The 12,534-nt window shown below is 44.3% G+C and overlaps 1 protein-coding gene across 2 annotated transcripts in view; it reads left to right on the plus strand.

The window, feature by feature from the left end:
* Nucleotides 1-12,534, plus strand: part of LOC142580017 (uncharacterized) — a 111,933-nt gene that overhangs the window by 34,637 nt on the left and 64,762 nt on the right. For both annotated transcript variants that reach the window (XM_075690738.1, XM_075690739.1), the window contains exon 2: nucleotides 7,021-7,226. In XM_075690738.1, coding sequence (XP_075546853.1) covers nucleotides 7,104-7,226 — 123 coding nt within the window. In that variant the 5' untranslated portion in view covers nucleotides 7,021-7,103. The remainder of the gene's footprint in view (nucleotides 1-7,020; nucleotides 7,227-12,534) is intronic.

The following is a 12,534-nucleotide window of genomic DNA, read 5'->3' on the forward strand; positions in this document are numbered from 1 at the left end:
GGCAGAAAGTTTGCAGGTTGAAATTGCACTTGCTACGGGGCCTCTAGCGGGAGGTATTGCGTTCACGGGGGCACCTTTTAAGTTCATGTACTGTGCTTGTTTTCTTAGCAGCTAAACACTATGTAATTGCTCTGCCGATGGCGTAATTCAGGACGCAAAAATGACGTAATTGCTCTGTAGAGTGCATTGGTCTTAAATAAAGGAAAAATATGAATGAGCAGGTCACTCGGGAATAATACAAGATGACTAGAGTCATGGGCACCTCTGATGATAAGCACGCTTCCCTCTACACGAGGCGTGCCTTGCTAATTGCGGCGGTGGTCATGTTGTTGTCTCTCATAAGCTACAGATCATTCCTGATGTCTAGCTGCTGCCTAAATCAGGTGCAATTGACAGCAACTTTATTTTAGGTGACGTAACATTAAAAAGCATGCTGGTGTGAAGATAGATATGCAACATCGGCAACCGGGTAACCGCGGCGAGTAGAATAAGTGCAAATAAGACATTACCCTCGTTTTCACTGTCTCCTTTTGCGGCTTCAAACTTTAACAGAGGATTTTAGCGCGTTGAAACTCCACAGCAGGTTATGAGGGAGGCCATAATAAAAGGCCCAGGATATTTGACAGCCTGGACTTGTTTAAAGGCTTCCAAAGCACAGACGTGATTTCAATTTCCATTAAGCAGTGTCTGTGTTGGTATTTAACAATCCACTATTCACGTGCTCCGACGGCTGCAAATAAGTGTATTGATTCCGCATTTTTAACAAGCCAGTCGTCAAGAGGCTCCAGCGGCACGCAGTCAGCTTGGCTGTAAACGACAAATGAACAGTGCAGACGAAACATGACGCTTCGTTCAATCGCTTTCGAACAGTAGGGTGGTCCTCATTCAACCAGTGTCACTCGATCAAATCGTGTCTTTTGATGAAGCGGCCTTGGATGAATGCTGACCACCCTACTGTACAAAGCCGATTGAGCGAAGTCTGAGGATTCGTCTACAATTGTGCGTTTTGATCATGCGGTCGTTGTTTCACATTCCGCTTCTGGTATGACCATCGCGGGCGCGCGCACTGGGTTGGATTCTCGCGTTTTACGTGCCAGAACTGCGATGTCATTATGAGACGCGCCGTAGCGGGGGAACTCCAGGTTAATTTTGTCCACCAGGATATCTTTAAGGTGCCCCCAATGCACGGGACATGCGTTTTTTTTTTCATTTTACCCCCATCGAAATGCGGCCGCCGCTGTCGGAATTGGATCCCGCAACCTCGTGCCTAGCAGCGCAACACCATAGCCGCTAAGCCACCGCGTGGCTCTGTGCAAATTGTTAAGTGATACCGGTCTTAACCGGGCAGAACATAAAGCGGTCTGCTAAATTATCTGTGAAGTGGATCAGCGCTAGGGAGGTGTAATAAAAGCACTCAACATCTGGGGCTATGTATTGCTTTTCCAAATATTATATTTCTGCACTCTACCAAATGCGGTAAAGCTGTTATGTGGAACAGCAATGCAATTCACGACACATGCTCAATGCGAATTACTCAAAACTGCTTTTACGCACACTTTTCAGGGAAAAGCTGACGGACTCATTTCTGCAGTTTCGTCTTTCCGTCTAACGACAATAACTAGAAAGTCAATTATCGACATTTCATTGCGTATTACTACTAACACCACACGGCATTCTAATTTCTAAATCGTTTGTGGTTATAAAAAGTATTATCGTGAAAGTATCGTCTCCTAGAATAAACGTTTCCTCCCGTAATATCTTTTCGACTGAGTGATTCTGGGTGACTTTCGTGAATTTTCCGTAGGCGTATATATCTATTATCTTAGGATGCGCGATATTTCATAGGATGTAGTAAATATACCGATGCGGATATCCGTCTTATTCAATGTATCGTGATACGGTTACAAGGTAACTGAAGGGTATCTTAAGATAGTATCAAAAGGCATGAATCTTTGACACCACCCAGGCCTCAAACCGGGCCCACTTTACCCATACAGAAAATTTGAGAAGGCACAGAGGGCAAGCGAAACGACCTTACGCAATGACCGATGGGCTGCACAAGTTATCTAGCTGTGGAGATTAGCTCTTATGCAAGTTTGCCCACATGCATACATACGTACGTACGTACGTACGTACATACATACATACATACATACATACATACATACATACATACATACATTCATACATACATACATACATGCATACATACATACATACATACATACATACATACATACATACATACATACATACATACATACATACATACATACATACATACATACATGCGTTTATGTCTACCTAATAGACTCGGATGTATTTGCGTACGTACGTGTGTATGTATGTGCGTATGTATGTACGTACGTACGTACGTACGTACGTACGTACGTACGTACATACATACATACATACATACATACATACATACATACATACATACATACATACATACATACATGCATGCATGCATACATACATACATACATACATACATGCATGCATACATACATACATACATACATACATACATACATACATACATACATACATACATACATACATACATACATTCGTGCGTTTATGTCTACCTAATAGACTCGGATGTATTTGCATGTAATTGTTTTATTGTGAATTAAATTTTATGTATCTTTCTACTGAAACAATTACTTTTCTTTGTAACGGTCACAGATTCCAAAGTTCAAATAGTCTTTTTCTGTAAGCAGTTACATGTAGCCAGTTGCCTTATTGTAGCAAAAGACTCCGATATGGGTAGGCTCCGATATGTGTAGGCCACGCGTCATACGTAGTCCTGGGGAGCAGGCAGCTTTCAATGTGCAAGGGCGCGAAAACTGAGAATGAGCTCAGCTACGCCATGCCGATGCTGCAGCCCGGGCTGGTGCAGCCGAGCGCCAGCAGCACCTGCGGATCTAAGATGCGGCAGCCTACGAAGCCGTCCTTAAATGAACCGTTGGGATTAACACAGTGATAAACGCCATGACCGCACGTTTCACCTTGGCTGGTTAGCCATCTGTATGGAGTGCTCGGGCGGTGATGTTATTTATTCCGATTAAAAATTTAGCCACCTTTTCGATAAAAGAGGGAACTTCGATCCTCTGGCGTCCCTCGCATTTCCTCGGTTTAAGTCTAACTTTCTTACGAGTAAAGGGAGCCGGCTAGAGTATGACCAGATGATGACCAATGACTTGAATCGGGACTGCTAAAAATATACGATCACGTCGCAAGCTGTTGCGCCCAAGTCACCCACTGAATATTTTTACATATTTTCTGCAGTCTTTTCCGAGCTCCTACAACAATAAAACTTCATTGAATTCTAGTGGCTAAATGCAGAAGTATGGGAGGATCGGCTACGTCTTGCCCCGCTATTAAAGCTGTTATATGCGTTACACAATATAAGAAGGAAAAAGAAACATTTCAAGAGAGAATACAGACACATGAACACAAGCGCACAAAGATTGTCTCATCTACGGGCACCAGCTCCAGCACCAGAAGCGAAACCCAGTAACCATAGATAGTCGGTACGCCCACCAGCACAGTCCAGCAACCATAGGATGGTCGCAACGTGCACCAGCAGAGTGCAGTAACGATAGTATAGGCGCTACGCACAACAGTACAGTCCAGTAACCATAGGACGGTTGCTACACACACCAGCACAGTCTAATAATGATAGGATGGTCGCTACGCGCACCAGCACTGTTCAGTAACACTAGGATGGTCGTTACGTTCACCAGCAGTCCACTAACGACAGGATGATCGCTATGCACACCAGCACAGTTTAGTATCCATAGGATGATTGCTACGCGCACAACAACAGTCCAGTAACCATAGCATGGTAGCTACATGCACCAGAGCAGTCCAGTACCGATAGGATGGCTGCTACGAAGACCAGCACATTCTAGTAACAATAGGACGGTCGCTACGTCCTCCAGTAACGTGCAGAAACCATAGAATGGTCGCTGCGCGCAGCAGTACAGTCCAGCAACTATAGTATGGTTGCTACGCGCACCAGCACAGTCCAGTAACTATAGAATGAGAATGCTCCACTTCACAGAGCACCCAAATGGGCAGATCTCTCCCGGATGTTTGCCTTTGATTCAATACCACGATATTGTGGCCAAGAAACTATGCAGCTTGCCAAGTGCTTTGCCAGGACCTTCGAAGGTATAGCTTTGTTGACGTGCCATCTGGAGTTAGCGCTCGAAGCTGTGTACCAAATCTTTTGCAAAGATTATGCTATAATTTATTCGCGCTCTTTATTACAGAAGTTTTCTTTTCATAGAAGCACTCTTTTTTTGCTGGACATTTTTTCACATGTCAGCCACCTATTTCGGTCTAATGTAAGAGCACCAGAGGCTTATCGGCCAGCATTTCACAGATCACTGTGATAGCGAGCCAGTGTTCAGTTCCTTAAGTTCCTGAAGTTGGCTTTGCGATGAGATAACACCCACAGCTGATAATTGAACTCAAGCGAATTCGAGTCAGATTGCAAGGTTGTCATGACAGCCATTTCGTGCCGTTTTAAGCATATACGGACGGATAATAGTTTGCGCGTAGGAGACGAGTTTCTTTAATAAAAATGTGTAACAATAGTAGGATGAACGCGCTAATATTAATTGAAAATATGTCGCATGTCGGCGGATCCGAGAGAGCTCTTTCGCAAAGCCGCATGCCGCGAAACTTCGCAGTACAGTTCGGATACATTGATTGGAATACGTACAGAGTTGTCCATCATACGCAGATACTTTGCCGGGATCATATGTGCTAAGTGGTATTCTGCACAAGCAAAAGGGAAATCTATGTGCAGTAGCTCACTTAGTGGTAATAAGTGCCAGCATGGCTGAGGACTCGCTGTTTTAATGAAAGCTTGAGGCTTTAAGAAGTGATGATAGTGGCTCTAGGATTTAAATACATTACATGCAAAATGCTTCAGCAGAATATACGTAAAGTGCCTAATAATTTACCTGATACCCAAATCACCTGATAGGAACCCGGTCACTTTACAGGTAATGTATAACGTTGCAACCACGAGTACAAAAGGAGCTACGCAGGTAGGAAAAGAACGCCACCCAAGTGGCATTCTTCTCTTCTTAAATACTCGTTTTTTGTTTTTTTTTGTTGTTGCAAGGTGTAGAGACTGTGATTTATAGATCCTTTTCAGGCCATCATTATCCGGTGTGTTGGCTCACATACAGTAATAAAAAACGCTGCAACAAATATCGTGCAAGGAAAAATTATTGGTGTTGCGACAGAAACTTTGCATGTGATGCTAGGGACTCGGGTTCGACGCAAAGTCTCACTTCTCTCGCTTATTGTTTTTTTCTGTTCGGCGACACCTTCACTGGCGTTCCAAGTACCTTTTCACCGCAATCGACAGCATGCAGTACGTCCTCACTATCATTCGACAACTATCGGGTCACTACGCATATTCCTCTGTTTCTACTTGTGTTCTCATGCACAAGTAAGAAAGATTGCGTTTATTTGAATGATTTTACATGTGTTCTCTTGTACAAATAAAAAGAGCGCAATAAACTTCAATGGGTTACCCGACATTCCAATGGACATGGCTTTCCGGCAGCAGTAAAGACGCACTAGTTGCTGTCACCGTCATGGCAAGTTAATTGACGCAGACAAAAAGCCAACAAACGAAATAAAAAAAAAGAAATTGTTACTTTGTACTGAAAGCAGTAACAGCGTAGCAACCCCTGGAGGTATTAGCGCTTGCTAACAACGGGTGACTTACAGTCGACGGTGCACTTGTTATAGTAACCACTGACGGCAAGCCGCTGGAGCGTTCTGCCGCATACTTTTTCTTTATTTGGAGGTTTCTGAGGGCCAATTCTCGCGCAATTCACCTGCATTCTGTTCTAACCCTTTATCTATAACGTATTGAGCGCCTGCACCAACTTCTAAGCGTCTTCTTTGCTACAAAAGCTAGTCCTGGGCCCCGCTGGCACTGATTGCCAGTGAAGTGAGCCACTAGACTACATTACCACCCACGTTAGCGCAATAAAGCATTCGCTACTTTTAGTAGAGATAAGAGCATGACGGAGGGAAATGCTTCTAAACGTATCGTTCCTATGACGCCATAACAAGCGCTACCAACTTCTAAATTTTGGTGGCCTGCAAATCGGCATGATTAAATATTAAAGCAATCGCATTAACACGTGTCAAGATAATTGTTTGTGAGAGAACAATCAAATGGTAGAAGGAGCATTTGCGCTAGCTTGTTGATTACTACTGAAGGCAACTTGAAGAGCGTTCAGCGGAGCTAACTGTTCGAAGAATGGCTGCACTTCTCCGCTTCGATTAGTTAACACTTCTGCTATTTTCTGGATGGCAGATTTGGTTTGGCAATGTGCGTAATTGTGATGCACTGACGCATTTCCAACATTCATTCAAGTGGACTGCAAGCGGAGCTTAATTGTACCATTCGTTGATTAGCAAGAAGGAAGCGTTCTCATAGCATCGCGCTCACAGGTTCCGAATGAAATGCTTTTTTTTTTCTTCCTGCGCCAATGAACACTCTAAACGTTTGTGCAGTTATTACAGCAGTGAATGAACATGCCACTCTCCACCGATAGAGGTAACACAGGCTCTCTATACCACAACGCCCACAATATGAACGTTGACGTGTAGAAAGAGTGTGTTTATCAGTTTCGTATCTTAAATAACGTGAAACATGGTGAAACTAACCAGATACGTAGGGCCTGTTTCCGTGAAAAACCTGCCGCTTATCAATTTAGTATATTAGATAGCGTGAAGCATGGTGAAACCAACCAGATACGTAGGGCCTCTTTGCGTGAAAAACCTGCCGGATCGCTCTGACGTGGTCGTGAAAAAAAATTCAAGGGACACGTCGGACACACCTTTAGGCACAATCTTCAGTAATACAAATGAATGAGTTGTTCTTGCGGAAACTACTGTGTTATTATGCCATATAACTGATCTTTGTGGCGTAACCTTTTGACTCATTCCTGGCAATTGCTTATTTCTCTACAGGGCAACCCTCGGTACTTCCGGATGCCATTGGAGTTCAAGAACTGCATTTTGTATACATATAACACTGGCACTTCCTTTACGAAATGCGAGCAAAGATTGAAGACGGCGTCGTATACTCACCGTTTCCGACGGTCAATACACCATGCTGTTCATTTTACCTTGCTGCAAGAAAGGCGCTTCTGGATCAGCCAGAAAAGCTGGCGTTAGTAAGTGCATTCCAAACTTTCTGCGTGCAGAGCTAGGAATATATAAAGCAAGCCATCCCTGAATCAGAGAATCAATGTACAACACCCTTCCTTAAAGAAAAGAGAAATAAATTTAGCTGCGTGAGCTAATTACGCCTTCTCACTACGAGAGTAGATCGTGGTGAGCAGTAAAAGACGCAGAAGTGCAAGCCGGGTAGCTTCTCCGCCGTGAAAATCCAGCACCAGCTTGCTCCGACGACGTCAATTTTAGCTGTCCACTGCGGCCGAGTTCGTTTTTCATTGTTAAAGATTTACTGCACTGTATACCAAAAGACCCGGACACTAAACCTAGCAAATTTGAAGAACAATTATTGAGTCACAACGGCCTTAATACAAAAGAATACACAGAAATCCGCGACATTACACTGACGTATTGACGCTACGGATTCAATGCTAAATTTGAGAAACGGAACTTTGACTTCATTTTCGCTTCCAATTATCAACCTATTACAGCAAAACTACCAAAATTGTCACTACTGAAAGAATACCCAATAAGTTTAAATTGCTTTGGTATACTTCTACGTAATGGCAGGGAGTTTAACAAGAGGGGAAGATCCGGTTTGTTACCCTACCCTGGGGTAACAAACCCAGGGTAGGGTAACAGAGTAGAGGGGAGGGGGAGGTAAAATGACAGGAAAGTAGAGAAAGATAGCAGTAAAGGGAGCACAGATAACCAACCAGAGTCGGTAACTGTCATCGTATACTCTCACCGCACAGAAACATAGCATTTATAGCACTACAAACATCGGTTGAGTATAGAGCTGCTCGTCCAGATCTGGAGCGCCATAACATAAAGCTATTGGAAACTTTTCTATTCCAATTCTGCAACCAGCCCTCCGCGATTGGCCGAGAGCTTTTTTGGACCACCCCTCATGGCCTATCTGCCACGCGATGTGATATGGCGTGATAACACATCGCGATATCTCTCCATCTGATATGACGTGTACACACTGATTATGCATGGTTGAACCGAACAAAATAAAAATAGTTATTTCTGATCCGACTTATTTTCGCCATTAGCCTTCGGTTACTGGTCGAAAGTTTTTGGACTGCACCCACTTCACCTGCCTGTCACGCGACGTCACAAAACCGTGGAAACTCACCTCGTAAAAGGGATGTGTGCTCGTTAAAGGTGCATTAATATGCCGAACAAAAGTGAATTTTTATCTGAATACCCACAGGCTGTCCCGTTCTGAGAGGAATAAAAGATAGCTGCCACCGACCGCTCAGGCACTGTCTACTCGCTTCTGCCGGAGAGCATGGGTTTATTTGCGTACAATAATACCTTTTACGTGGCGGTGTAGCGTTCTGGAGCACTTTCGGCTTGTTTACAACCTCGCTCTGCCAACTCTTCTTTGCTGAGATTCCTTTTTAGCGGCATTCTTAACCTTCAGTTGCATGCCGCCGCGATTTTCGACCAGCCACCGCAAGCAAAGTAAGAGAAAGCGGACCAATCGCAGACGCCATATCAATCGGTTATCGATTTTCAGTGCACTGCCTGGGCCCCATAGAACTCCTCTCCCCTCGAACGTGCTGCTCTCTTCTATGAGCCAATTTGATAAGTCGAGCCGCTCAGTGTAGGAAATGTTATGCGTTTTCAAAGCAAACAACAGTGAGTTCCTATAAACGGGGAGAGCGTTTCATTGGTATCTTTAGACAATCCTTCGGGTCACTGCCCGATGCTTGCGCCGGCGGTTACGCAACTTTGACGTCAGGAGATTGCATTAAAAACACATTAAAATAGTTTTATGCTATAGGGCCGCTATTGTCCATAAAAACTGTAACAGTGCCCCCGTGGCGCTCCATTGCGATGGCTTGTGTTGTCGGCATTCTAAAATGATTTCCTCTGTTAAAGGTCTTTGCTGAAGAGCCTCCCCGCTACCATAGTCATAAGACGAGACGTCTTCGGCACATCCAATTCAGAATGATAAATGCTTCATAAAGACCACTCTTTAACCATATTTGAAAAAGCAGCGTAGCTTCGCGTCGCTAGCTTCACGTCCAGGTGGAATGCGAAGGTAGAGAAAGGAGAGTAGGTGGTGCAGCCGGTTGCTTCCAAAACTTCGTGTGCTCCACATGGAGAATGTGAATTCCCGGCTGAGCCTTCTAAGTTTTTTTAGCGACATCTGTCCTTGATAACAGTTTCAACTCCTCTTTGTCGCCTTGAAGAGTCAGCCGAGCAGCATTATCGGCGTGCTCGTCATCTACATGACGCTGATATGACTTGGAAGCCACTGAATTGTCACCTGATGTCCTTTCTTAATCAAGTTATTGATTAGATCTTTATTTTCGAATTCCAGTTGCTTGTGTGAGTCATGTCGGAGGGTTGAAAGGAAAGACAGCAGTGCTGTCGTCGAGTCACTGAGTATTGACCATTTTGAAGGATGTTCTTGGCTGATGAGATGAAGTGCAATGTGAAGAGCTGCAAGTGCCGCAGCCATAATGTCGTTGGGCGACACGTTTTCAAACAGATAATGGTGGCTCTAGCTGGCGAAACCATGGCTCCAGAAGAACACTAGGGACTTGCTGATCCATCGGTGCAAATATGCACGTAGTCGGCATTCATCTCGTGCAAAAGGCGGAAAGTTAGCTGTTTACGAGCAGCTGACGACAGCTCAGATTTTTTTCTGATTCCTGTGGGGTGAGGTGCACTGCAGGTCGAGCCAAACACCATGGATGAATCGCTGGCTTAGTCGTGGGGGTGAAGAATGAAGGAAGGCGGGTGTAATAATCCAAAATCTTATCACAAAATGTTTTCGGCCGCCTTTCTGGCGGTATTGTTGCAAGATGATGGGTACGTACTAGCGAAAAGTGCATGTGACCTACTTGAAACAGCGCCTAACAGCAATGTCCCAGCTTTTCAAGTTTCTGGATGGACCGACTTGCAGAATGTCGGTCCATGAATGTTGGGATACTACAGGGCTCTTATTGTGGGCTTTCTGAGATACCAGTTTGCCCATACTGATCAACACTTGCAGGGACAAATCTTCGTCCTCTAGAGGCTACTGAAGTTGGGCTCTCAGTGTTCGTCTCGGTTTGGCAAAATGCACGTCAACAGTGGCGACTATTGCAATCGCCCGGGACCAACTAATACCAACACACTTTCTGGTATAAGTGCTGCGAATGCGCATTTGTGTCCCTTATTTTTATACTCGCTTCAAGTTGCGTAACTACCAGCGGCTAATACTCACTTGAAAAACACAACAGGAAATTTTGAGTCTGTCGTATTTTGGAACGTTGTTTCTGTCGTTCTGCTGTCTATAGTTCTGTTGTCGGACGTTCTGTTGTCTGTAGTGTGACGTGCTGTAATCGAAAGTTCTGTAGTTCCTGATCAATATTTAATTAAAAATTGACAGAGACCACTTTAAGGATATGTAAATTTATTAGCACAAATAAAGAAAAATAAGAACTTCCCACCGGGATTCAAACTTGGGACCTGAGGATCCCCAGCTTAGCATCTTACCACCGCATCACGCCGAATTTTTCTTTCTTCATTACATGGAAAACAAAACTTAAGGTGTATTACAAAGGGGACACAAATACGCCCTTAAAACTCAGGCAAACACACACATGCATGCAACAAGTGCAACCTGTCTGGCGGAGCCTCCTGCGCAGCGTACACACTTCTCAGATAAGCAGCACTTTCCCTAAAGTAGGATTTGGTGGATCGCGGGCTTTCGGCATGGCGCTCACACAGGCTACTTCTCCATAGACTATATAAGCCAAGTACTATGAACATGTCAAAAGGAGGACCACCCGTAACATTAAACAGTAGAAACCTAATTGAATATGGAGTCATGTCAATGTCTTGTTTAAGCATCCGTTGGAGAATGTCCCAAAAAAATACAGCGTCCCTACAGTCTATGAAACAGTGATCTATGATTTCAGCTCCTGGACAGAGTTGACAGTTTGTTGAGCACGGCACAAAGCAACACCTCGAATTCAACCAAGTTTTAACAGGGAGCGTTTCCGAATGTAATTTAGGGAAAATGTTTTCATTCCATGAGGTACACACATTTTTCGGGCACGCTTAAGTACATCCTGATAAGGTCGGCTTAAATACGGTGCACGATACAAAGGATCTGGGAAAATAGAGTCCCCCAGTGCCGCATAAATTGCTTTTCGACTCGCAGTGAACACCTACTCCCCAGGCTGAATCTAACTTTCAAGAAAAGAAATGTGTCAACAACCTCCTTGAGAAAGCCCCAAGGAGCCTGTGGGACATCTTTGGCATTTGATGACACTAGTATATTAGGAACATAATGAACTAAACAGAGTTGCAACATTTCACACAAGAACGGATGGTCCCTGTCTCGAAAGAAAAACAAGAGACAAACAATTTGCCTGACGAAGAGGTGGACAAATCCTAGACCACCACGTTCAAGGGGGAGGAACAGATTGTCGCGCCGCATCCATTCACAACTCGAACTCCATATAAATGTTGCAAATATGCGATGCAGCGCCCGAAGGCGAAGTCGTGAGCAGTGCAGTACTTGCAGCACATACATAAGACGGGAAGCTAAGAACACATTGCACACATCAGCACGAATAAACAATGACAAATTCCCCCCTCGCCATGAATTCACTTTACGTTGAATTTTGCGAACTTCTCCCGACCAATGAGCGTTGCTATTTCTATACTGTGAGAGAGGCACACCTAAGTAACGCCGATCTTCTTTCCATTGAATGCCTGCGTAATGTGATGGCATTGTAACCCATAATCCAAAAAAAAACCTGAACTTTCTTCAATGTTAACGCTTGCACCAGAAGCCGCACCAAATTCTCCTGCAGTCTTTACACTTTCTTATCGGTACAAAAAAAAAGGCCACGTCGTCTTCGTACGCAAGAACCCAAGCCTCATTAGTCAGTAATTTAAACCCATGGAAATTTTGTGCCTTCAGAATGCTCATACAAAGTGGCTCTAAATACAAGCAGAACAGAAGCGGTTACAAAGGGCATCCTTGTACTGATGATACAAGCCTAATCGGATTCACCATTCACTATTCACTATTCACTAGCCATTCACTATGAGCCTCGTGGAGCCATTAGCGTAACATATCCGGACACCTCTAAGGAGCCGTGATCCAATATTTATATGCTCTAGTAAAGTAAACAGGAATGAGTGATTCACCCTGTCGAACGCCTTAGCCAGGTCTAGGTATACGATTGCCACCTGTCCAATCCCCTCAGCTACACGCCCTAGCACCGATCTCGCAACATGAATGTTGGTCTGAATGGACCGGCCCCTGATGCCACGTTTGATGATCAC

This window comes from Dermacentor variabilis, chromosome 4 (assembly GCF_050947875.1).
Source record: "Dermacentor variabilis isolate Ectoservices chromosome 4, ASM5094787v1, whole genome shotgun sequence".
Taxonomy (NCBI): domain Eukaryota; kingdom Metazoa; phylum Arthropoda; class Arachnida; order Ixodida; family Ixodidae; genus Dermacentor; species Dermacentor variabilis.